At 43.9% G+C, this 27,561-nt stretch overlaps 1 protein-coding gene across 2 annotated transcripts in view; it reads right to left on the bottom strand.

Annotated features, from left to right (window-relative positions):
- Window positions 1–1,251: 1,251 nt before the first annotated feature.
- LOC147678090 (hydroperoxide isomerase ALOXE3-like) overlaps window positions 1,252–27,561 on the bottom strand; it is a 155,803-nt gene continuing 129,493 nt past the window's right edge. For both annotated transcript variants that reach the window (XM_086945957.1, XM_086945958.1), the window contains 2 exons: window positions 6,560–6,730; window positions 1,252–3,118 (listed from right to left, as the gene is read on the bottom strand). In XM_086945957.1, coding sequence (XP_086802083.1) covers window positions 2,939–3,118; window positions 6,560–6,730 — 351 coding nt within the window. In that variant the 3' untranslated portion in view covers window positions 1,252–2,938. The remainder of the gene's footprint in view (window positions 3,119–6,559; window positions 6,731–27,561) is intronic.

Below are 27,561 nucleotides of genomic sequence, written 5' to 3'. Positions count from 1 at the left end.
AAGTGGTTCACTATGGTAGATGAGATTTCATCTCTGGATACTCCATCTTATTGAGAACTTTATACAAATCTACTTAAAAAGGTAAACACTAACCTATGAATAATTCACAATTGATACATAAAATCCACATATAAATGACTCCTCACACATCACAGAGGAACATCAAGTTACCATCATGGGGAGTTCATACACACACTGGCACAGACACCCCTGCCGCTTCCTAGTCAAGTTGTATGTACTCTATCCATATAACTTTAAAATTATAAACACCTTTTTTCTACTCAGCAACGTGTGTACTTTGACCACTTAGTTTATTTTAACATAGCTATATCTTTACTGTACAGTAGCTCTGAAAACATAAAATATGGTATAGTGTGCACTTCTTTTCTTTAAATGAATAATCTACTGCAAAAAAATACATAAGAAAAAATATTGCCACTTACAATGCCAGTAGCTCTAGCTTTCACAAATGCAAGACCGATTGCATTGCAATTGCTTGTTCTTCCTCTATTACCTTTATAAAACGTGTTAGCAACCAGTCTTTGAAACATCAGTTTCTGACTTATCTCATGTAGAGGCTGTGACGTCACATCTAATAGAGGTTTACTTTTCTTTTCAGTGAATATTGAAATTATTTTTGATGTACAGCACATAACTTGAATCATCCAGTTTAATTGCATATGTTGTAGAAATGTCATTGCTATGTGAGCATTCATGTACATATCTTGTTGATAGAAATATTTTTTCTTTTCATTATATAAAAATACGCTTTTTGGTAAACATGTTAAAGGGTATGTGTTTTTAATTGTATTTTCAGATAGTCTCCGGAATCGAGTAACATGTTTTTGAAAGTGTGTATTAATATTGGTATCGCATATGTTATCTTAGTACGATAATTACTTTGTTCTTTCATGAATGGGATTTTAACTTCTGTAGCCTAATGCACAATGGCTCGCTTCTTTTTCTTTTTTTTCACAGCTCTTCAAATGTGCATTTAAATATGTTTCCTTTGTTATATCTTCTTTGTGTAATGGCATAAGGATATTTCTCAAAGTCAGCTCTTCTGCACATGGATCTTGTTTTTTTGCATGGTAATCAGTTCGCCTGATGGTTATAGTGATACTGTTTTTGTTTTTCATCTCTACCTTTTTTTTCAGATTGTATTCTTTGTTTTATCACTTAACGTCTTGCAAAGAGTTTTTACAGAGAATCGATGCATAAACTTGTATTTCCATTTTCTTCCTTTTTCAATTTCTTTCTTTTAGATTCTACATTTCTATGTATTCTTGCTCATTATTACAGTCATTGTACATAGGATTTAATTACGGACTGGCCCTGATGAAGCTACGTGTGCCATGGAACACATGTTGGCCCTTGTGGTCGATTTATATTTGAGAAAATAAAAACTCACCCTGTAAATTCTCTTTCAATAATTGGCAGATGTTTATTGAATCATAAGACCGTAAAACCCACTCTCTTTTTTACATCTAATTTCTTGATTTAGGGCCATATGTATCAAGCCTTTTTCGATTCGCAAAGGCCGGAATTCGGCGAATTCCGGCCTTTGCGAATCGCAAAAGGCTGTTTTGCATTTTTTGATATGTATGAAAAAATCGCATCATAAGGAATCGTATAGATCTGCGATTCCTTATTTTGCTATAGCATTTAAGGAATCGCAATTTTGCAAAGGTCTTTCCTTGGGATTGTCTGCGGTGGGTCACTAGGCGCCATCATCTCTTTAGTTTAGTCTAATAGACCAACAAACAATACTCCCTTGCTATTTGGGATTACAACAATGATCAGCCAATAAATTAAGCTGCATGTCTGCAGGGGCTTTTATCAAGATGGACTGTGCTGACTCAGCACAGAGCTGGCTCCTTTTTTTCTGCTTGCAGGGCGTAAAGTGAATTCATTTAACCCCATATTTATTTAAGTTTGTGCTTTATTTTCAGTTAGTACAGCACGGAAACAGAGAGTAAGATGTGCCTCCTTCTGTATCTGAGCTGTGCTGTTTGAAAATAAAACACTAACTCAGGGAAATATTGTGAAATAGATAATCATGGTACTAGAGGCAGATATTGTGGGGTTACTGGTTGAAATGCACCACCACCAGAGGGCATAACACAGACCCCTGCAGCATCTTCGGTCAAATGGGGATGTCTGATGCAGCTCCTAGGGTGCAGTGGTGGACCCCACCTTCATCAGTCCCTGTTCACCTCAAGAGAATAAATATCAGTAATCTACTTTGGAGTGTATGGGGCTCCTTGCGCGGTCCTGCAGGGCAGCCCATCATTTTGTGTTCCACCACGGACGGCCACAGACGCTGTTCTCCCTTTTGAAGTATGCTGTGTTTGCTGAGTAGTGCAACTTTCTATAACTAAAGGTGGGTTACTGACGGGAGACAACCATTACACCGCGATACCTTTACGACGCGGTCATCACAACGCAAGTCGTTACAACGACTTGCGCTGGATGGCGCTATATACTAAGGAATAGTATGATTTACTATTCCAACACCTTCCCTACTGTTACGTGGATTGGAGTTGGAATAGTAAATTATACTATTCCAAAATCCAGCGCCTCTAGCGCAAGTCGTTGTAACGACTTGCGTTGTGATGACCTCGTCGTAAAGGTATCGTGGTGTAAAGACCACGTTGTAATGACATACATCCGTTACTGACTGGGACACAGGGGAACAATGAATCTGCTTCACAACTAGGAGAACCTGGGTGAGGATTTCAAGGTGATGTCACTGTGCCTAGAAGTACAAACAATAAGCGTTGACAAGAGAGAAGTAAATATGGGGCAGGCCAGGCATGGGGGTGAGTGGGAAGGGCTGGGTGACGAGTAAGGTCTGCTGGAGATCTGTCACCAAAGTTCTGCAAAATTGGAAGGAGAACCAAAATGCATGTTGGAAGGCCATGTCATATCATTTTCCTTATATGGAAATGCTGTTCTCTATCTCTTTGGGGTTCAGGTAATTGTACTTCAGGGCCAGGGATCTGTTCCGCTCCTCGATGCGCAGGGCTATCTGGGCCACACGCTGCCGGAAGTCCTTGATGCATTGCTTGGGCTCCTCTTCGGTGAAGTATTCTTCAGGATACCAGCCCAATGGAGTCTGTCAAAAGAGACCAGGATGTGCAAAATGAGCATTTGCAAGGACTCAGATACATAGATATGTCCCCAAGAATACCCAACATTTTACTGAATATTACCTTCTATTTTGACTAATCAAAAGAGTACATGTATAATTCTTGCATTAATTTAAAAACCACCCAGGTATCTTTGGATGTGGCAATTTTTAACCTTCGTTTCATTGGATAGTGTATAACTGAGGGAGGCGTGTTAAAAAAAGACAATGCTGCATCATGTGACCAGAAAGATTAACTACATTTTAAAATCACTCAAGCGGAAATATTTAAATTCAACCGAGGGCATGTATGCCACACAAATCTGCTGAGATGTAAGTGCAGAATCTCAGTGGAGAGCACATATTTGGTACAGTTCACCAGGGGACATATTTACGAGGGCCTTGCATCATGCCTGCACCACGAAACGTGATATATGCAAGACGCAAAGCTCAAAGTCATATCCACGAAGCCACTCAATGCCACTTTGGGAGGCTTTGAATGATTTCATAAATTTGGAGCCATGCAAAGCAGTGCAAATTGCTTCATTGCATTGATCTGAGCAAGGGAGGGGTTCCATGGGCACTGCAGTGGTAGTTCCCAAGCAAATCCCATGGTTTTTGGCGCATTCACAAATTCACCAGGTCTGGTAAACTTGGCATTGCACTAAAAAGATACGCCTCCCCAGATGAGGTGTAGAAAGGAGAAATACATTTATTTCTCCTAGTTTTTTCCTCTTTCTTTGGGGGCTGCCGCTATGGATTGTTTTTGTGCAGGAAGGTGCTTGTTGTCAAAGCCGAAAGGTCTGCTTTATATAGGTTGATGTGCAGAACCTTTATTGTGAGGCAACGTTACCACTGTACTGTATGTATTTATGAAAAAATTTGCTAATAAAATCTGTTGAAATTTTAAAAAAAACAATAAACCTGCCTTTTATATTTTGGTGTTTTGACCCTTTCAGAAAGCCAGTAGGTCTGCCTTACATAAAATGACATATCTTTATATTGTTACTTTCCATTAAAAATAAAAATAGAAATTCACTGAAAAAAACTAAGGTTAATGTGACGTTGTAATTAGGTATGTTTATGATATCCTACTTTATGTTAACATAAAAAAAAAATTCCCTGAATTTTTCAAAGTTTAATGTGATGTTATAGTTAGGTGAAAATGCCAGTTAAAACATAACTTTTTCAACTCAAATTAACACTGACATTCACCCTGTTACACCAGTAACTGAAGTAACAATATCCCACACCCTCATCATGCACGACTTATGACTCACATATTACAACACTGATAACATTTTCTATGACATCATTGATAACATCACTGACCAAATTAGAAATTACATCATTGATGAAAAATTGCATGAGTGCAAGTTGAGGTTGCTTTAGTTAACTATAACTGGAGAATGTCAGTGTTCTCTTTTGTTTAAAATGTTGCGTTTTAACTGACATTTTCACCAAACTACAACATCACTTCACTTCACCTTTGCTTATTTCAATGTGTGTGTGTGTGTGTGTTTGTGTGTGTTTTATATATAAACCTAAAGCCAAAGAACCTCAGTGTTTACAAACAGTGAACACATTTCAATAGCCTGGTGATGTGCATTCTGGGAGGCTCAAATTCTGGTGCCTCGGTATCACCTCACATCTGAACTGAAACCATCTCTTCATTTGAGAGGCTACGGGGTGTGAGGAATGTCTCCTCCAAAGAACCTGAAGCAGACAGAGGGTATGTCTTTGTCTCCTATCTTGATTTGTTAAGGTTTGGTGACTTTTCATCTAGTAGGGCTGGGATCTTACATCCTGTGAACTTGAAGTAATGTGTTCCCATTTGGGAAGACCTAACATTGCTAATGGCATTGTGTGCATATGCCAGCAAGACGATGCATTGTACGGCAGGCAGGCAGCTACTATTGTACAGGCAATCCATCTAGGCCAGGGGTCTCCAAACCGGTCCTGGAGGGCCGGATCCATGCCAGATTTTTAAAATAACTACATGTATCTCAATGGGGATATCCCAAAAATCTGGCATGGATCCGGCCCTCCAGGACCGGTTTGGAGACCCTTGATCTAGGCTATGAGACTCATCTGGCTGTGGTTCCTTTGCACCTGGACTGGTTGCCACTTCGAGTCGTGTTGGGGGAGGGTGGTTGATCTAAAAGTACCATCAGTCATGTATAGCATAGTTATGTAGCTTGTGGAGTCATTATGCCATGCGTTAGTGTGGATTCTATCGTCAAGACTCAGATTATGTGTCAGGGTTCTAGGGAAATCACAACAAAAGAAAGTGATAGAAAAAGTGAGGTAGATGTTAGAGTCACAACTCCTACACATTGATGCCACTTGTAGATTTCTTTAAGCCAGCTGGTTAATTTTTTTTAAAGCTATCAGTTATTAGGATTTAAGGATTATTTGCTAGTTACTTCAGAAACTGCCACATAGCATCTACCAGGTGGGTGTATCTTTTCAAGACCTTGAATTGTATCTTTTTCTGCCACCTGTTTTGTTCTTGTCCCTCAGGGACGGCTCAAGGCACCATCAGTAGAAGGTTTCCCAAACAAAACAGGTGAAGCAAAGGCAATACAGTTCACACATCTCTTACACACAATACAGATTTAGTGGCATAATGCTACTTAAGGTTTAAACATGACTTACTATGTCTTTTAACAAATGACGGAAGGCGCACTCATTGAGATATCTCAGAGACGATGCTTTTAGTCAAAATGGTTATCTTCTTTATTGTGTTAATTATACCAGATAAAACACACAGCCAATGCGTCTTTCCCTGTTAGCATGCCGGGATCCTGTGTTTTGTTGACTGAGCCCATACCGCCACTTAAGAGGTGAATTAAGCGTCCTCTGGGCCCCTTCTTATCGTTGAAGACCTACCAGGTTGTAAGACCTTCTGACTGTGCAGGAGCCAAACTTGGCACCTTCTGATACTCATTTCTCCAGTACTCTGGGAATAATGATCTATTAAGGGGCAAGAAGAAAAAACACGCCTTCTTTCTATTTATAAACTTCTCGCATAACTGAATTGAATCTGGGGCAAGTATATCTACATGGCTCATACTTGATGACCCTCCCCTGTGATTCTTGATACACCTACCATCTCTCTGATTGAACTCATGCAGCCGAGTTCATGCCCTGACGAAGTTCCACCAAAGGAACCAAACACGTTGGCTGTGTGTTTTATCTGGTATAATTACCACAATAGCGAAGATAACCATTTGGACTAAAAGCATTGTCTCTGAGATATCTCAATGAGTGCGCCCTCCGTCATTTGTTAAAAGTATTTTGATCGGGAATTGTGCATTGGGACGACAGGCACTGGAAGTGTGCAGCACCCCAATAATATTGATTACACTACTGTCTTGGTTGTGCTAAACCCTGGTCAAGTTGTCCTGTTCGTTTTTCATTACTTACTATGTCTACGGGCCACCGAGTAAGCATCCACAGGACCGAGATAATAGTGCAAGTGCTGTTCACCTCTGGCAAGGTCTCCAGGACACTCTCCAAGGTGGCCAAACCCTTCGCTCTTGGTGGAGGATTCCTCATGGAGGACGGAGCATTGGGCATCCAGGAACAGAAGTCATACTGCAGTGGTAAAATCAAAGGCATATGGGATTCATAAGGAAAAGAGAGTTAGTCTACCTAAATGCACATTTACAAGCGGAATCTTAGTAGATTGAATTGAAAGCTCTTCCGCCCAAATTCAAAACTTGTAGGACATGTGTTTCAGGAGAGATTGAAGTAATGTCTAAGCCCTGAATCCTGAAGGATAGTACTGTCTCAAGGATTTTTTATTAAATAATTATCTGTTTATTATTTATCAGCATTCTATGCATCACTTCACATCCACAGTGTGCTTGTATACATTGCATTCCACCATTCAAACATTTAGAAATGGCTTAAACAATAAAAACAATAAAAAAGAGAACTGATAATGGTATGTTTACTATGTTCATTCCTCTGCAGAGTTGATACCTTACAAGGATGTCAGCCACCTTTCCCTCCAGGCCCAGTTCCTTTCTCGGCTAGTCCCATCTTTGCCTCATTTTCGGGAACTATTCATCACATGGCAAAAAGAGCAGTCATGTTTTGGGATATTCAGCAGCTGGGTAGTCCTGTTATCCCCCCCCCAAACAATCCAGGAGTCATCAAGGCCTCAGGGCAGTCATGAGTGATCCCCCAACCCCCTCGGTTTGTCCTGCATGCTAAAGGGGCTGTCTCTTGAGATTCCACACCTCTTCCATCCTCAGCCTTTTGTTCTGTGACCATAGTTTCTGTTACTACAACCAATGTTTCCAAGTCCTTTTTCAGCTTGTCATCCCTGCAACTAAGCTTCATATGTATTTCCACAGCAAACACCCATTTGTCTACATCCCTACACCATAGTGTTATGGAAGGAGCCCTAGCACTGATCCATCCAATAACAACTCTTCTCTTAGCTAAGACTAATGCCAGCTTCATAAACTTTCAGTGTATTTACCCTTTTTTAATAATGCCATGCAGGCACTCTTTGAGCAGTCCTTCGATTGTCAACACAGTCACCACCCTCAACCTCACAATCACTCCAAGTCAAAAATGTCGCACCCTCGGGCACTCCCAGGCCACGTGTAGGAATGAGGCTCCCTCCCTTGAAATCGGTGGCAACCCACCCCTCTGTCCGCATACTTCCTGCTGAGATTGACCGGCTTTAGGTAGGTGCAATATACAAAATCACAAGACTGTCTTAACCAGTGTGCAGGTTGCGTCTCATTTTGGAACTGGTAGACTGGTCTCCAAATCCTCCCCCCATGCCCTCCACATCACCGTATCTCCCCGGGTCCTGTCCATCTTGAGTGTCTTGCAGATATGTGTTACCAAATATCTTGCTGACGCCGCCATCAATAATAGGTGGAAGGTTTCTGTATGCTGGGGTGCTTTTGGGAATTCAGTTAAAATTCCTCCTGCCGTACTTGTCAATTTGGCGTACTGAAAAAATCGACTTACCCCCAGCGCAAAAGCCTCCCATGACTCCGCAAAGGTGAGAGACGTCTCCCCCAGCTATAAGTCACCCAATTTTTGCATCCTCCTCTCCATCTCATTATGGACATGTCCTCCTCAATACAACTAAATGGGAGTAGCGTCCATAGCACTAGGTCCGTAGCAAATGGAGTTCACTTAAAAACCCTCATGACCAGTCATTCTCACTCCTCTGCCACCAGATAGGTCAGCTAAGAGGTGCATGGTGGTACACGCTTGACACGCATCAGTAGAGCCATCAAGGAGTACTCGCCATATGTGCCACGCAGTACCAATGTCTCCCGGTTTTCTTCCCTGGACACCCACATTTCAGCAGACTGCCATTTAGATGCATAGTAGTATTTGTATTTTGTTACATCGGACATTTGTGGTATCATATTTTTTAGAGTGTAATTTGACTCTCCCTTTTATGATATGTATTTTTAATAAAATATTGATGACATTTTACAAATGTATTTTATCTATGATGGATTATTGTAATTCTCGGTTCTATGTGATGGGTAGTTTAACATGCTTTTATGGTTTTGAATAATTGAATAAAGTGATTTTGACTGACTGACTGCATAGTAGTATAATTCTAAGTTCATGCCATGCCATGCTGCCCTCCGACTGGTCCTGCTTAAGCTGTAGGAGAGTTTATGAAACAAAACATCTTAGCTGTTAGCTCTCAATACGCCTTCTCAACCTGTGTTTCATATCCCGTCCACAGGCAGCGACCCGCAGCGTACAATTTTTCCACGTATTTCCTCACAATTCAGCGTTTTGGATTTTAGAGGGTAAGGACTTATGTTTTTCACGCAATTTAGCTAGTCGACTAACCATTTGCACTCGAATTTGTTGTACACGTCGGGTTCCTGGCCTTTTTTTCACCCTTTTTTACTCGCTTTCCTAACACCCACACTTCTCATTTTTTCTCTTTTAGCCTAATCGGTTGCTTTCCATGATCGCTTATATTTAACTGTGAACTAGTTATATTCCTTCCTGCAACTCTGCTCTAAGTTTGTAGTTTTTTTTGCTGCAAGAGACATACATATTATAATGTTCATTATTGTTCTCTACAGATTCCCCTGAAGAAGGGCATATGTTAATGCCCAAAATGCATTGGGACTTTTAATTACATTGTGTCGTCCACAGGACTTGTATAAAGTTGGAATTTGTGAATTTCTCAACAATTTCCTTGAACTTTGAAATTTCATTCAATAAATGTCAAATCAACGTTCGAAGATTGCAGACAATAATCTTTTCCTGAAGTGGTGTTATAAATGTACAATAGTGCTTCACCAATGAATGACATTGAATAATTGCAACCAAATGTTTTTTGCGTAGTACACTCGGCTGAGTGACTTTAGCAGTGCACTAAGTGTCTCAGACATCTGTCTGGCTATTCATTTTCTAAGCTGTAGGAGAGCCACCCTACTTCACTTCCCCGCCCACACAAGGAAAACCATCAGGCTGATGAAAGTCTTGAAGAAGCTGCCACACAGCGTATCGAGAGCATTCTGAAGTACATACAAGCATCTGGGTAGGAACACCATCTTCGCTACTGCAACCCTCCCTGCCATGGACAGCGCAGTGTGAGCCAGAATCATACGGGATTCGTCAGTGTGTTGAACAATGGCTCAACACAGTACTGACACTGGACCTCTGTGGTATACCTGTAATACCTAGATAGCAGAACAAGGCGGTTTCCTATTTCAGGCCTAGCGGGGGCAAATCATCCCTGTGGGTGCCTGCCAGGGGCAGAGAGGAAACAATAATGATTTATGCATTTTAATGTGCAAGCCTGCTACCATGCCGAATTATTCCATATGTGCCAAGAGCAGGGGGACCAAATGCTCCAGGCGCTGCAGGTAAAACAGCACATCATCTGCATATAGGGCTGTCAGATGCGGGACCTCACCCACCACAATGGTAAATTCTTTCATGTCTTTCGGAAGCTTTGCCACTAGTGGCTTCATCGCCAGGGCGAAGAGCCGCATGTCCTCCTTACACTCCATTCTTCAGTTAACATCCCCCCACTGCACACCCTAGCCCTGGGCAGAAGAGGGGTCTAAATCCCGTTCCCCGGAGAACAAGCTATAGATATTGCCACTCCACCGTGTCAAATGCTGTCATAATGTCTACTGAAACCAGAGCCAGTGCCCGGTCACTATAGTGCACTGAGTGCCTCACACGTGCAAGCCTTCGCAAGTTCAAGGCTGTGCACCTCCCACGATTTGAACCCTCACTGGTGCTCGTGGACCAGGGTTGCCACCTCACCCTTCAATCTCTCAGCTAGAATCTTGCTGTCTCAAGTATTTAAATGCTTAGAGTCACATTTGAACATTGGGAGCTGTGTTGTCATTCTTCCATTGTGGCAGATGTTTTGCCTCTGCCACATAGGTGGCAGAGAACCCACTCATTTAAAGGTCTAAACCACTGTGGTGGGGCTTTATCCCCATACAGTGCTATCACAAGCATGGCATGAGCCAGTCAAGGGAAAAAAGTCAAAATTCCTCCATGCCTGTCTGGCACGGTGGAACTGCAGTAACTAATATGGGTACTGGAACTGTACCCTCAACGTGTGGGTATATTTCCTGTACTGAAAGGATAACTGGGTGTGATGAGCTAGGACTTTTCTTCTGAGATTTTAAGGGCCTTTTCGACTCCATAACACACTGCCATGGTTCACATGACTGCCATAGAGGAGATGGTGATGGAAAGTCATACATAAGTTGAGCGATCAGTCTACTGCAGTGTTCATCATCCCTCTATCACAGACATGGTGATGCTGCCACCTGTGTCATTGGAAACACGGGCTTCCGCTGCTTCCGCTCTTAGGAGGTGAGATTCAGGGCAGGTTCTAAAGGTTGGGCCAAGCCCACCAACGGAAGATCCTGGCACACCCAAGGTCATTCAGAAGTAAATAAAGCAGGTCCATATACCTATACCGACTGTCCTGCAGGTGCACTACCTGAAAGGCTGTTACAGCTTTGGTGAGTGTGACTCTAAGCAAACCTCAGGGGCAGGCCGGTCCATTGTCATGTGCATAATGTCAATAGCCCGGCCGAGGAGGCGCAGAATGCCAATGGCCAGCTGAGGAGGCACAGAATGGGGTGCACCTCCTCACACCCCAGGCCTCAGGAGATGCCATTGAGTCCTCGGGGAGCTGCAACTTTTGAGCAACACAATTGGCAAGTCTTGTGCAGGGGACTTGGGCTTTAGTCCCTCCCAATAGGCCACAATGATCAAATAAAAAAGATATGGGCCCCTTATGCCAGCCTTTTTGGTTTGAAAACTGTGCAGTGGTATGCCAGATTGAGATTGGGAGTTTAGCTCTCATGAAATTACATCTGTTTATTGAATGGAGAAAGTGCTGTGCACAGCTCACACGGAACTTCAGAAAAAACACTTGTACGCATATTTGTGTAGATTTTGCATCACCCTTGCGCTACGAAGGGGGCACAAGGCTGACACAAAAACTAAGTAGGATTTATCATGCCATGCAAGGCCACCTTGCATGGCCCTGTGTGGCTTGATACATCCAGAGTAACGCAACGCACTGCAAATTGCTGCATTGCGTTACTCTGCTCTGGTAAGGCATTCCATGGGTGGAGCATGGGTGTTCCCACACATCTACCATGGATTCTGAAGCATTCCCAGATTTACCGATACTGGTAGACCTGGGAATGCATCAGAATGCAGGTAAGTACTAATAAGGACAGGATGGATCAAGGCCTCACACACACGTCATAGTTCTAACAATACAGCAATCTACAGCTTAATTTAGAGGTTGGCAACACCTAGAGGAAAAGAGGAATCGAGCGTAAATCCCAAGCAATGAAGAGTAGGGTTCTATCCCTTCAAGAAAGGGATAGTATGATAAATGCAATGCCACCTGTGGATTCTCCGCTGTTTTAAATAGATGGATGTACCTTTACTAGACTATTATGAATCAGACTTTTTGTCTGTCCTCTACTAAAAGTAGAACACGGCCCTCCGATCTCCTGAACAACCTTTGGAAGCATGCAGAACTGAAAGCACTCACAAGAATAGGATTTTCTTTAATGTCTACAGAGAATGGTCTTCTGCAAATGTCAAGGTTTGCTAAAGCAGGAAGTTACTGACAGCAGAAAGTCAGTAAATGGGACACCAATGCTGGGTGAAGGACACAAACAAGTTCAATCCTAAACAAAAATGAGGGTGACTGACATGAAAAAACACAATTGAAGAAAGGGAGAATTTTCAAAACAGGTTAAAGTACTGAAGTAAAACTCAAAAAGTCAATAGAAGTCAACACAGTGGGTAATAGGGACATGAGAGGTAGGAAAACAATGAAGGATAGAGCATATGCACAGGAGACAGAGGAGTGAGAGGGGGGATTTATAGAATAAGAGAAAAAGATGGCAATAGTACAGCGGTGTTGGCAATGGGGAATATCAGAGCAATTAAGGGGTGGAGAGAGAGACTGGAAGAAAGAGAAGTAAAACGAGATAGGGGAAGAATGGGAAGGAGAATGATTCAAATAGATACAGGGGTTTGTAGAATGAGAGAAAGGCAGAAGGCGGGAGACAGAGAATTAAATACAGCAAAAGCGCTAGGTGAGAATGTGATAGTGCAGGTGAAATGAGAGGGTACAGAAAGGGGAGAGAGGGATAAACATTAGGGCTATTCACATGTGTGGGTGAGCGAAAGAGAGAGCAAGGGTGGAGATAATATATAGATAGAAAATAGAAAAAAAGGCTGTAGTTGAAGGGATGTCTTGCAGCATGTCATGAAGGTTCATATCATGTCTCTTCCACATGATATAAAAGTCTAGTAAAAAGCTTTGTTAGATCCTCAAGAAATCACACACAGTGAGACTTGTGTGTGGCAACCAAAAAGGTTCACAAAATACTTGGATGTGTACAGCCACTGAATGCCTGATGTTTAGCAGGGAATTTCCTGACTATCTAAGAGTGGACAGAAACCTCAGCAGACCTCAATATGACCAGGAAAGTCAGTGATCTGACGGTAAGCAGGAATATATGAGATCTGAAATTGAGAAGGATATTCAGCACCATGAGGATGAGCATGTGCCCCAGAGCCCTAAGATGAGCAGGAGCTTCATTTGTCAATATCCCTGGGAAAGATCTTCTGGGACTTGAGCATTGCCAGGAGCTACAAGTAAATGACAGTGAGTAGGAGCATTGGTGCCCCCTGGTGAGCAAGAGACATTGAGACAAACAAGAGCATAGAAGACCTTAGAGTGAGAAGGATTTTTGGGACCTAAGAGTAAGCATGAATCATAAGAACCTGAAGGAGAGTTTAAGACTCAGGGACCTCAAATGAACAATGCCCCTGAAGCATATGGTCACCCCCAATTCCCACTGCAAGGACCGAGGGTGAGCAGGAGCTTTAGCACTCAGGTAGTCACACCACATGCCCTTAGAGCAGCGGTCTTCAAACTTTAGTCAGCCGAGCCCCCCCATCTAACCCTTTTTACAGGTCAAGCACCCCACCGCCACTACCCCCTGACAAAAAAGTTCTGGAAGCTGGTACTCTGCATCATTGATGGCCATTCCCTCCTGCAGAGCCCAGGTTGTATAGGGCAAATAATATTAAATAAAGTAAGAGTGATTAGTAAACTGAAGTTTTTGTAGTGCATGTGCTTATTCTAAAGTTGAAATGCAAAGTCTCCAAGAAAAAAAGGAGCACAAAAAATTACATTGTTGCTTTATTTTTCACATTAAACTCAGAATTTAGGTTAGATTAGCAAAAACACTCCCAAAACACAGGGGTGGGAGTGCTTGTTTTTCTCCAAAGAGACAATATGTGGATGGATTCTTGCTTCTGCCATCCTTTTGAGGAGTGCCTGGAAACGGGAGTACTCACAACATTTTGCAATATATTGTTTGTAGTTTCATATAGGGCGAACATGACCTAAATGTATTGGAGCGCTTTACAGGAGCATCTTTTACATAACACAAGCACACATTCATTTTTTGTAAGCACAGGGAGATTAAGTGATTTGCCCAGAATCACAGGATGTTGAGCAGACATCAATAATTGAACCTGGATTACCAGCTCTACAGTCATCAGCTCTGGCTGATGTGCCACATCCTTGCCTCTAAACAAGATATGAGAAAAAGAAGTTTCACAAAACATGCTTTCTGACACAATCGAAAAATCCATGATTATGTGGAGTATGGCCAGGTGTTGCCAAGTCAGTAGGAGGCCAGCCGCAGTTTTCCAAGAAGGCCTAGGGGACATTTTCATCATACACATGTGATATAAGTGGTTCAAGAGGATATAATCATCTTTATTCTCCAGGAGCATCAAGAGTCAATTTGTTAGCATAGTTGGCTTATAAAGAAGAACCCCTTCCAAAGCTTCAGAAATAACTGCACAAGAAAGCATTTACATTTGGTCTACGAAAGAAGCGAGGACAGATGGTAGGTACACCTCACATTATTTGTTATATTTGACTCGTGGACACAGCTCTAGGGATTGGAACATGTTAAACAAGCACCAGCGACTTTAATCAAGGTCAAATTCATTTTTCGGAAGTCACTGGTAAATTAAGTGATTTTCCCAGGATCACACGATGTTGAGCCGAACCCATGACTCGAACCTGGGTCCCCGAACCAAAGGCAGAACCTATGGCATTAATGCCAAATCCACTCATCCTTGAAATATCCAATGTTCCCACTAGTATTGGGACGAAGGGAAAAGGAGCAAGGCTTTAAAAAAATAATACAACGAGCTCTTCACTTTTACCTGCCAGAGAATGGAATCTTCAGGAAGGATGTAACCATTGTAAACTCCTTGCAGTGAAACGTACTTCCGACGTGGGAAGCAACATGGGACCCAACTAGACAGAACTTCGGGCGGGGGGGACTAAGATTACCATCCAGGGCTGGCCCTAACACTGATCACACACATGAGAGGGACAGGTGATTGAAGTGTCGCATGAGCAGTGTGAGTAGTGTGCTCGTGTGACTGCAGGGTGAGGTACAGGGTAAACAGCACAAGAGTATTGTGAGTGCAGAGTGATCACTGTGAGTGCTAAGTGTGCGGTGTGCTCATGTGACCGCAAGGTAAGTAGAGGGAGAACGGTGTAAGTTCATGGTGAGTGGCATTAGTGCAGTGTGGTCACTGTGAGTACAGGGTGAGAGGGTGGGTTCAGTAAATAGTGATCAGTGGGAGTGCATTGTGATCCCTGTGAGTGCAGGATGAGTGTGAAAGTGAAGGACGAGAATGAGGAGTGAGTTGTCCGAATGCAGGGTGCATTCCCAGACACAGTTGAAGTTACTCAGCATGTTATTGAGGCTTGGCATAGGGTTTCAGATATAAGTTAAACGATTGCTTTTATGGCAAGGTCCAGGATCAAGGGTGGGTGTAAATAAATATTGTGCTCATCCTGCAATAAACGTCCAGTCTTGTGATTAGGGTTGCCAGCTCATTATATTGATGTCCCAGAAGGTACAAAAGTAAGCAGTCCCCTAAAGCCTATTTTCAGCACTGATTGGTGCACACTTGGAACAGCAAAAATACATAGAAAGTATTTTTAATTGTGTTCTAAGGCTGCCTGAATGATCTATGACTTATAATTAAAGGGAACAAAGATTTGAAACGTCACATTACAAAATAATACATACTATTTTATATATAACCCTATTTAGTGTCAAGACAGGGCCTTTGCAGACTCTTTAAACAGCACATGGCTGGCATTTTTATTTTGGTAACCCTACTTTATATTCCTTTTCATGAAATGCATTCTCACATTAAGGCAGTAAAAAGTAAAATGTAAGGAATAGGCAGAGTGGGGACACAAGGGGTACTGGAACCAGAAAACAAACAACCTCTTTAATCATTTTACAAAGGTATGCAAATATGCACATGGGGGCAGATTTACAAGCCCCTTGCGCCACTTTTGCGTCACTTTTTCTATGTTAAAAGTGACGTAAAAGTGGAGCAAGGGGCTTGTAAACGATCCCCATGGTTTTTAACAGGCGCACAACGCCCATGGGTACAAAAGGCTTCAGCATGCCTCCCGCCCCCCCCCCCCCCCCCCCCACCTGTCGTGTGTGTCAGCCCGGGCTGAGACAGCTTGGGCACAGACACAGACAGTTTTGGAGCTGCGCACCTGAGTACTTCACAGATCTTTAAAAGACCATTTAAGCGTTAATGAGGCTTTGTTGTATTCCTTCCTTTTTTAGAGCCCCTGCATCTCCATGAGAATTATCCCCCTACCCCCTCTGAAATCGTCTTGCCTCTGGCCTTTCAAGACCTGTGACTCTTGACACTCTCAGCCGAGCGAGCCCCCAGCAGCTGCAGCAGCCTGGGCTGAGAGGCACGTCTCGCGCCTGGAAACAACAGTGTGGGGTGAAGTGCGCGCCCCCCTGAAGGGATGCAGTGCCCCCCCCCCACGGGGGGCGCGCCCCACAGTTTGAAGAGCTATGCCTTAGAGCCTTAGTGTGAGCATGACATCCAGGGTGCTACACAGAAATATGGGTTTTGTGAAATCTCATGGTGAATATGGTCCCCAGGGAAACAACGGGGTTCTGGAGTGTTAGAAATGGGATTTCTGGTTGGCTAAGACTTGCGCCAAAGCCAGGCAAAAACCACCACTCTAGTCAGGGCAAGGGAGTTACATGCCAAAGATAACCCCTGCTCACCCCCTTGGTAGCTTGGCACGAGCAGTCAGGCTTATCCCGGAGGCAATGTGTAAGGCATTTGTGCAACACACACACACAGCAGCAACACACAAGGCACACCACAAAAGGAACTCCACACAAGGTTATGTATAAAAATAGCCTTTGTATTATCATAAACACATTAGAATAGTAATCACAAAAAATACACTGTGCCAACTGGCACTAGGCAATATAAGGGGATTATATACACCTGTTAGGGCCAATTGAGCCACTGTCAGAACCATCACAAGCACAAATAGTAAATGTAGAGCACAACCAGTAACTACTGGCAAAATACTGCACTCGGCATCATCTCCTGCAACATAAATCATATTATGCAAGAATCATCACATTAAGTGTGAAATACATTCTGTGCCAACCTCATGAGCAGAAACACATCATGCAATAACCTCACCAGCCTAAAAGCATTAGTCCATAACCTCACAAGCATAAACACATTATGCAATAACCTGATGAGTCTAAACACATTAGACAATAACCTCACAAGCATAAATACATTATGCAGTAACCACATAAGTAGAAATCTCAGATTAGGGAATATCCTCCTAAACATAAATACTACAGGCATAAATCACAGTGCACAAATCACAGTACAGGAATCTAATTTCCTAGCACCACATAAATCACAGTAGGGCCTGGTTCCCTATCAACCTCACACTGTCCCACTGGCAAACTGGCCTTCTCAGAGGGCTCAACTGCCCAATGTCCAAAATGTCAGGGCAGCTGCCAATGCAGCAGGATCCACGTGCGCCATTGCGCTGGCACCAATGTGTCTCCTGGGTTTCCCCTGGGACTGCTCAAGATGCTGTGGCCTAAATGTAGCAGCTGCCGCTAATTGCCGTGCAGCTGTGATCACCGTGGTGGGCATGGCACTCACTGTGCCTTCTGGGCCCCCATTGGGGCTCTCTCAATAAATGTGCACCATCGTCGCAGGTGCCCATACTGGTGCGGTGCAGCTGGGGAAGGAAATCAGCAATGGCACCACTGTGCCTCTTCTGTCCCACTCAGGGACTCTACAACAAGATGCCTCCTAAGGAGTTAACACGGGCACTCACTGTGCCTTCAGGACTCCTGTTAGGGACTTTGGAAGCACATGGGCCAACGTTGTAGCTGCCCGCTACAGCGGTACAGCTGTGGCAAATAAGGCAGCACCTTTGGAGCACGGCTCTGGGCTCTCTAATGGAACTGCCCCATTGCAATAAAAATTGTCGCCGGCACTCCACGTTCTTTGGGATGCACCCAAACCCCACTCCGGGACTTGGTGAAACAGGTGGCCCCAATCGTGGGAGCAGCCCCAGCTTTTGCGGGTCCGCTCTGGACTAGGAACTTGCACTGTGCCTCGATTGGCACCACACTGGACCTGGGAGGAGCCTCACTCCCCCAAGTAACTTGGAGGCTCCGTCTCTTCTCTTCGCTGGTCGCTCTGCGGCCCCAGGCATGGACAATGTGCCTCTGTGGGGCCTGCCATCCTGGGGGCCTCGCCTCATCTCAGGGCTCTACCTCGCTCTTGGGAGCCCTGCCTGGTCCTAGGTTTTCACTCCGCCGCGCTCTGCCCACCGGCCGCACTGCCCCGGCCGCCTCTTCCTGGTTTGGGCCTGCCCAGAGTCAGGCAGACTCTGCCTGGCTTCCGCGTTGCGCCGATCGGGTTACGGCTGCGAATTCTACCAAAATGCGGGGAGGGCATCCGCTAATAAAATCAAGCACCAGCGGGGTGGGCACCCGAAATTTTAAGTAACCATAAAGCGGGGTGGGCTCTTGCTCAGAAACACGCAATTGCAGGGTGGGCACCTGCTTGGATTATCCATAAGTGAAACAAATTGTGTTTACCTATGCCTCCAAACTATAAGTTAAATAACACTTGATTGTGGATAAACAATAGTTTATTAGTTTACCCCGACAATGATTTATGTCTTTGAGTCATATCTTAGTTAGCAACAATTCTCTTCATTGTTTTCAAACAACAGACATGAGACCGCCATCAACCTCATATCTAGCCATATACAATTCGAAAAGTGATTTATGCATATATACAGTGCAGAATAAACAATACTATACATTTAAGGAAAAACATTCATACTCTGTACATGGACAAGAATTGTCATGAACAAAAATCAGAAAAAAGAACAGTTCACAGAAGCAAATCACAATTATATGGCGAGCGAGAGAAAACAGTTTTTTGTCAAAATTCAACCCTCAACTCGTCAAACACAATCACTATGTATTCTTGAGGAAAGAAAGCCCATTTTATGCATCAGTCGTATTGACCCTTAGTGACAGAGAAAATGCCGACGCGTTTCGAATCCTGGAACTTGTTTACAGGATTCTCATCAGGGCGCTGTGATTGTAGTCCATGGGAACTGTTTATGAAAAGAGGAAAAGGGGGATTTTATTAAAGTTTTGGTCCTCTAGCCACTTGTGACTGTAAACAACACACGCATAAAGATGCGGTTTACCTTGTGTTTTGATGCCACGAATGGCTCCTATTTGAATGAAGGATTGTCTATGCCACGTGGAGTTTGGGCTGCAACAGAGCACACTTGGTAAGTATTGTATCTTTGGACAGAAGTGTTGGCTGGCAATGAACTACGTGAAATTTGAAAGTTACCTTAGGTTCAAGCCGACCTTCGGCAGGTGTGCCAGTAACGGAGTTTTAATTCTCCATGCTAGCGTGGTATATCTGAAATTGGAGAATTTAAAGGAGGGTTGGAATAAATCAAAGTAGCTAAAGCCAAATGCAACGAAATTGGCATATCGCCGGGGAACTTACTTGTATGCGGTGACACATTGGCAGGCTCGCCGGTAATGAGAGCTGTTTGGTTTTGGATCTACGGAGCAAAGAGGGAAACGGATGTAACTTGTCTCATTTGTTTGGAAAAGCATTACGTACCAGAGACGAGTTGCGGGGGTCTGGGTCTTACCGTCAATTGACGCAGGGAACTCTGCTTGCTTGCTTCGAACCGGCACACTCTGTTTGTGTTTGTGGCTGTCCTGTACTGTGCCAGGCCGGTTTCCTGAAACAACAACCATGTGATGTGCACTCGTCCAATCAGGGACAAGGCCATTTTTGGTGCTTTATGGGAAATGGAGTCAGAATTCGGGTTTATGCCCGATTAATTTCACTAAGAGAGTTAAGTCCCGTATTGATGCTGTCAAATTTTAAAATCAAATATGCCTCTTTGCGAAGTAGCATAGTTTCCACATCTGGAAAGCGTTTGGGGTCTATCCAGACCAATGCTGTCCATTTAAAATCATTTTCAGTGTGATTATTGTTCAAAAAGTGTTCCACCATTGGCGCGGATATAACTTTTCTCTTAATGCGAGAACGGTGTTGGGTGATCCTCGCATTGATGGGTTGATTTGTTTTCCCAATGTAGACTCTGTTGCATGGACAAACCACTGCATAGACGATGTTTCGGGTTTTGCAGTTTGTGAACACCTCGTGTTTCCACTTGGTGCCGTGATTGATGAAAGTGTCACCCTCTAATGTGGTGGAGCATGATACACAGTTTCCACATTTGTGGTGCCCACGGGGAGGTTTCAAATTCCACTGAGCTATGAGGTCACTTTTAGGTGGAGGAATGTAGCTGTCTGCTTTTATAAGTTGTTGACCAATGCTCATATTTTTCCGCATTGCAAAGATGGGTTTTGAAAGGGGGTACTCAAGGGATTCGAATAGATGCCAATTCTTACGGATGATATTTTTGAATTGGTTTGTGTGTTGACCAAATGTGGTTACACACACCAATTTGTCCATTTCCTTCTTTTGTTTTACCTGTAGAAGTGTATCTCTGGGGGTATACTTTGCCCTGTTTTTGGAATGTTTGAGCAGTTTTGTGGGGTACCCTCTTTCAACCATCTCACTGCAAAATCTGGTTGCGTGTGAGTCAAAGTCTATGAGATCACTGCAATTGCGTCTGATCCTTAATAGTTGGCCGTAGGGCAGATTATCCTTTAGGGTTTGCGGATGTGAGCTAGTGTAATGAAGGATCGTATTCCTGTCTGTTTTTTTCTTATGCAAAGAGGTTGTCAACTTGGACTTACTGGTGCCTACTGTGACGTCAAGAAAAATCATTTCTTTGGAACTCGAGTTCAGCGTGAATTGGATATCGGGGTGCCTGGAGTTGAGCCATACATGAAATTGACCTAGTTCCGTCTGGCTCCCCTGCCACAGGAGCCAGACGTCATCAATGTATCTGAGCCATTGAATGATGTGGTCTGTGAAGGGATTATTGCTGTAGATGAATCTCTCCTCGTATTGTGCCATATACAGCACCGCCAGCTCCGGCGCATAAGGACAGCCCATGGCCGTCCCTTTGATTTGTATGAAAAAATTGTTCTCGAACTTGAAGTAATTACTCCGCAGAGTAATTTCAGCCAATGCAAGAATAAATGAGGAAGGCACTCGGTGGGGTCTTTCTCGTTGTTCTAGATACAGCTCAATTACCTCAAGTGCCTCGTCCTGCGGTATTTGGGTGTATAGCGATGCGACATCTAATGTCACCATCAAATCGGAGAGTTCATTGAATGTGCGCCCCTCAATTCGAGTGATAAAGTCTGTGGTATCCCTAAGGTGCGATTTTGCTTGTGTTATATATACATGGTTTCAAAAAGAAGTCAATGTATTTTGATATAGGTTCTAACACAGAATCACACCCGGACACTATGGGTCTTTCAGGTGGTGCCTTCTCGTTTTTGTGAATCTTGGGTAAGAAATAAAGGATTGGCGTCCTTGGTGACTTTCTGTTCAGGAATTCAAACTCTTTAGGCCCTAAGAACCCTTCGTCCAAGCCTGTCTGCGTAATTTTAGTTATTTTATCCTGAATGGCGAGGACGGGATCTTCTTTTGACGGTCTGTACCACTCCCAATTATTAACATGTAGTTGGCCTTCAGTGAGGTACATGGGGCGGGGCCAAAGGACCACCGCCCCGCCTTTATCTGCTTGCTTTATAACAATTGACGTGTCAGATTTAAGATCACCAATTGCTTTCTGAATGCCCTTACTAATATTATTTTTGACAAAGCTGTTTTTCTTCCCAAGTTTAGTGAGTGAAGACAAAACCGCCTGTTCAAAGGCAATGATTTGTTTCGGGATGTTTGTTGTCGGGGTGAATCTAGATTTAACTCTGAGTCCAGTAATTTCTTGTGTTGACGTCATTTCGGCACCAGCGAAGTAAGTTTTCAGCCTGACTTTGCGACAGAAGTCTAGTGCCTCCAATTTCAGTTTCGTGATATCGGTTCTCTTGGTAGGGACAAATTTAAGGCCCAGGTTTAGAAGCATTTCCTCATCTTTATATAATTCTTTGTCAGAAAGATTTACTATAGTAGACAAATTCAATTGTTGTAATTCTTGTTGCGAGTGCGCATTTGCCACGGTTGTTTGAAGCGTGTCTGTGTTTGTCCGCCCCTGGATAAAAAAGGAGTTGATCCTCCTCTTGCTCCTCGTGTTTTAGAGTTGGACTGTCTGGATTCAGAGGAAGAGTCGGATGAAGTGGTGTCAGAGAATGTAATGAATCTGTTTCTAGATCTACCTTGAAATGTGTTTAGGGCCCCTCTCGACTCCCCTGAGGTGTAAAAGTCTTCTTTAAGAAAAGGATAGTCCTGTTCTAGTCGGAATGTTTTGGAGTCCTTGTCGAATTGGGCTGATTTAATATTCAAAGTGTAGTCCTTGAATGAAGCGATTTCCTTTTCTATTTTGTCAAGGAGGGCCTTTGCCTCACTAGTAGTCTGACTGTCATTGATAGTTTTGATTAAATCTTCAATTTCCTTCTCTTCCTGACTGCAAATGCGTTGAGCTGTCTCTATGGTGTGAACCATTAAATCTCTACTGCATTTGGTGTTAATTTGGCTGAACCCTTTCTTATAATCAGCGTCCTCTGTGAAGATGATGGGAATGTTCTTAACCTGGAGGCCCCAGGGAATAGTCCCTGCTTTTAAATGTTTAAGTAAAAAGTAACCGTGAAGCTCAGTTCTAATGTGCTTCTTCTGAAGCCTAGTCAATTTGTCTGCCTCATTTTGTTGTTTAGCTGAGGTGCTAAGGGTAATTGAGGAAAATGGCGAGGACTCGATGAGGTTTTGGATATGGCTTTCCGTGAAGGACAGCGTATCTTTGTCTGCCATGTTACACAAGAGTCGGAACCCTTGCAAACACTTTATGCTGACACAAATCTGTAGAAGACGCTTGTTACGTCGCTCCCGAACCACTCGGGCAATTGCCCGCTCAGAAATATGGAAACAAAGGGGTGGCTGGGCCCAATGGGAGGGAGGGTAGGTAGGGCCACACTGAAGTGAAACAAATTGTGTTTACGTAGTTCATTGCCAGCCAACACTTCTGTCAGGATTCACCGAGTAGCCACTGTAGCTTCCTCAAGACTGTTGGTCCGCTCCCTGTCCTGGCCCCGTTCTGCACGATCTAATGTGTGGTTTCCTTGTTCCTCTGGCAGACTGAGAGATTCCAGAGGTAATCCGAGTCATTGAACTAAAGAACTGTTAAGACTGTATATAGTTCCCCTCCCTAAGATGGCCGCTCAATGTTCCATTTACTGTACTCAATAGATGCGCCCTCTAGTGGACTTCTGGAAGGCGCGCGCTTCTAACTGCGCACTTCAACGAAGATTCCGTTCGAGAGGCTTGTTCTTGTCGCTGCTCCGCGTCAACTATTCATGACGGGAGAATAACAGCAATTATCAAAGACGTTCTAAGTATCATAGTACTAGAGTTTTCAGAGACTTTCATGAGAGGAATCCTTGTCGTGCGCTCTCACTGCTCAGAGAGGCACCTTGGTCAGACAAAGTTCCCAGCCGCTGTCCCAGAGCTGTGACAGCTGTCATCCAAATATCCTGCGGTTCTTCAGGAGAAAGCGAGTGTCGAGGAGGACTTGATCTGACACGACGTAGTTGAGTATTCAGCTGAAGAGAATCTTGAACTCTACAAGTAAGGCGTTACATCTTCTCGTCAAGTCAGCAAATATCCAAACTTTATTGCTTCCACTCGCATTTCCCCACAGGACATTCTCCCTTGCGTTTCTCCTTGCCTTTCCTCCCCCTTGTACCTTCCTTTACCCTTTTTGCGTGCTTCGGTGATTCAGTGAACTTTTGCTCGCACTTCTGACCCGAGGATATCTCTGCACAGAACCCCAAGACAAAGTCTGACGAAGAACTTCACAGGTACAATTCAGGTTGATAGAGAGAGTGAGTGCAAGTGTAGAAATATTCGGGGTAGAAATACTAATGTTCGCATATGTCTTCACTGCAGGAAGTTCAGTCAGATAACATTCCTAAATATAGAAGAGAAGCAAATACCTGGGCAGAAACTGGTAGGACAAGTTTCATTTATCATTTACGAATAGTCAGCACAGTGTAAGAAGGTTTGTGGTATATTCTCTCTCTCTCCCCCTTCTGTGTATTAGGCACCTACAGAAACGACGGCGAGATGAATAGCAGTCGCTGGAAGTAGGGTGCCAGTCGAAGTACAGGTATTCTCTTCTCAGTCCACTTCCCCTTTCCCTGCTGCTGGTGGTCTTGCTCTTGAAGCGAGGGTACCGGTGGAAGGGTGATCGGGACATTCGTCAGTACTGCCCCTGCGAAGCGTTGGAGCACCTGGATATCGTGACAGTTTGAAGTGCCCACGTATTTTACCTTCGCCCAGGCAGTATGGCTGAGGGAATGGACTTGAGGGAATTAGGCGCAATCTTAGTAGGGATTCAGAGAGATTTGGGAGCCGTTCGAGATGAAAACCAAAGTTTAAGGTCAGAGTTAGTGGCTTCCCGTCAAGAGGCTAGGTTGTTAGCACAAAAGGTAGATGGTTTAGCTATGGGGAATCCCGTACAGAGTTCAGCGGTACCAGTCACTAGTGGTGCCGCTGTGGATCCAAAATCTGTAGCTCAGGTAATTCATTCGGTATCCCCGTTGATCCCATTGGCAACTCCTGAAAGGTTTTCGGGAGATCCTCAAAAGGCTCAATATTTTTTGACCCAATGTTCCCTTCATTTCATGTGCCGACCCACATTGTTCCCAGACGCCCAATCTTGAGTGGCATTTATCCTGTCATATTTAAGTGGAGATGCTGCCAATTGGGCCATGCCTTTAGTTAGTGAGGATGATCCTTTGCTTAGTGACTTCACTAAATTCAAGGCTGAGTTTCTTAGAATTTTTGATCGGAGAAGGATATCTCAGGCCACCGATAACGAATTATTGGAGCTGCGTCAGGGATCTAAAGATTTGATTACTTACCTCACACAGTTTAATAAACTGATCCTAGAGACTAGCTGGCCAGAAGAAAAGAGAGCTGCCTTGTTTTATCGTGGCTTAAGAGATGAAATCAAGGACACCCTGTCTCAGATTCCCAATCGACCCACCGAGTTGTCAGCTTTGGTAGATTTGGTTTTGGAATTGGATTTTCGGAACTCAGAACGCAAAGGTGAGAAGAAGAAAGATTGGAAGATAAATTTCCCGCGCTTTGACAGAGCGAAGAGCGAAAAAGGACCCGGAGGGAATTCAGAGTCGGAACCCATGCAAATTGGGACAGTTCGAAGCCCTTTGAGCAACGAAGAAAAAGAACAACGGAGACAAAATAAGTTATGTTTGTATTGTGGTACGGCCGGCCATTTTGTAAAGGATTGTTTGAAGCGTCCCAAGACTCCGTTTAAGGGAAACGAGGTGAACCGCCAGTAGACGGGGTCGCTCTGGTGGTGAAAGAAGATAAGACGACTCCAAAGTCACATTTGATTTTAAATACGCTACAGACCATGACTCCTCATGTAATTCTTCATGTAACCATGCAATTCCGTGAACATCAGATTTGTGGAGTGGCCATTATGCTCGATTCCGGTGCTACTGGAAACTTCTGTGATATCCGCTATGCTAAACAGATGGGAATTAAGGCAATCGCAAAAGATCATCCCGAGCCTGTACGTGCCGTAGATGGGACCAATTTGACCTCCGGACCAATTACTAGCCACACCGAAGAATTGGAAATTACTCAAGGAGAGGGACATCGGGAAGTGTTGCAGTTCAATTTAATCGATGCCCCCCAATTTCAACTGATCCTGGGACTGCCCTGGTTAACCCTCCACAACCCGACTATAGATTGGGAAAACCGGACAGTCAGTCTGCATTCAGAGTTTTGCCTGTCCCACTGCTACGGTACCAAGAATATTGAGAAGGAACCTACGCCATCTATGCTGTTGTCGTTTGGCGGACAGTCCATTGGAGCGATAGTGACGGAAGAAATTCCTCCTGAGTACCGAGATCTCAAGACGGTGTTCAGTGAACAGGAAGCTGAAGTATTGCCACCCCACCGTGCTTATGATTGCACCATCGACTTGGAACCGGGAGCCGCTCTTCCTTGTAGTCGAATTTATGCGTTGACTGAAGCTGAAAATGTGCATTTAAAAGAATACCTGGATCGATATCTTGCGAATGGATTTATCCGGCCATCTCAGTCCCCAGTTTCCTCACCCTTGTTCTTCATACCGAAGAAGCAAGAAGGTAGTCTCAGAACTTGCATAGACTATCGTGCATTAAATCAGGTCACCATTAAAAATAGGTACCCATTGCCGTTGATTTCTGTTCTTTTGGATCAGATTAAGGAAGCACAAATTTTCACCAAACTGGATTTACGAGGAGCTTATCACTTGGTTCGAATGAAAGAAGGGCATGAGTGGAAGACCGCCATTCGAACCAAGTTTGGTCTTTTTGAGTATTGTGTCATGCCATTCGGCCTTTGTAATGCTCCTGCAGTGTTTCAACACTTTATCAACGACATAATGAGCGATTTAATGGATAAGATTGCCATCATCTACCTGGATGATATCTTGATTTACTCGCAGAATCCTCAGGAACACACCCAGCATGTACGTTTGGTCCTAGAACGATTGCAAGCAAACCAGCTATTTGTCAAATTGGAAAAGTGTGTTTTTCATTTGTCACAAGTGGAGTTTTTGGGATTCGTTATTTCACCTCAAGGGGTGACCATGGGCCCAGGAAAAGTACAAGCAGTGGAAGATTGGCCAGCCCCCAAGAATGTGAAAGAAATTCAAAGATTTCTGGGATTTGCCAATTTCTATTGGCGATTTATTCAAGGATTTTCGCAATTGATAACTCCCATCACAGGTCTCTTGAAGAAAGGAGTAAAGTTTGAATGGACAGATGAGTCAAACTCCGCTTTCCTGAATCTGAAGAAACAATTCACCTCTGCCCCCATCTTACTGCATGCGGATCATGCCGAACCGTTTTACGTGGAAGCTGATGCTTCAGATCAGGCCATCGGGGGAGTTCTCTCTCAACGCCATCCAAAGACTGGACAGTTGCATCCCGTGGCGTACCGCTCCAGAAAATTGAACTCTGCTGAAATAAATTATACCATCACAGAGAAAGAGCTATTGGCAGTAAAGGATGCTTTTGAGGACTGGAGGCACTATCTGTTGGGGGCACGACACACAGTCACCGTCTATTCCGATCACAAGAATCTGCAGTTTTTAAAGACGGCTAAGACCTTGACTCCTCGTCAGTTGCGCTGGTCCCTTTACTTTGCTGACTTCGACTTCGTGATTACATACCGACCTGGCCCCAAGAACGGGAAAGCAGATGCGCTGTCTCGATTACAGACCGAAGAATCTGAGCATACTGTAGAAGCGAAACCAATCATTCCAGAAACAAAGATCGTGGGGGCGCTTACGTTGGACAATTTCAAAGAAGAGGTCCGTAAGAGTTTAACCTCAGAAG

Source organism: Lissotriton vulgaris, chromosome 12 (genome assembly GCF_964263255.1).
Source record: "Lissotriton vulgaris chromosome 12, aLisVul1.2, whole genome shotgun sequence".
Lineage (NCBI taxonomy): Eukaryota > Metazoa > Chordata > Amphibia > Caudata > Salamandridae > Lissotriton > Lissotriton vulgaris.
Note: the sequence above shows the minus strand (reverse complement) of the source record. Positions and strands in the feature narration are given on the sequence as shown.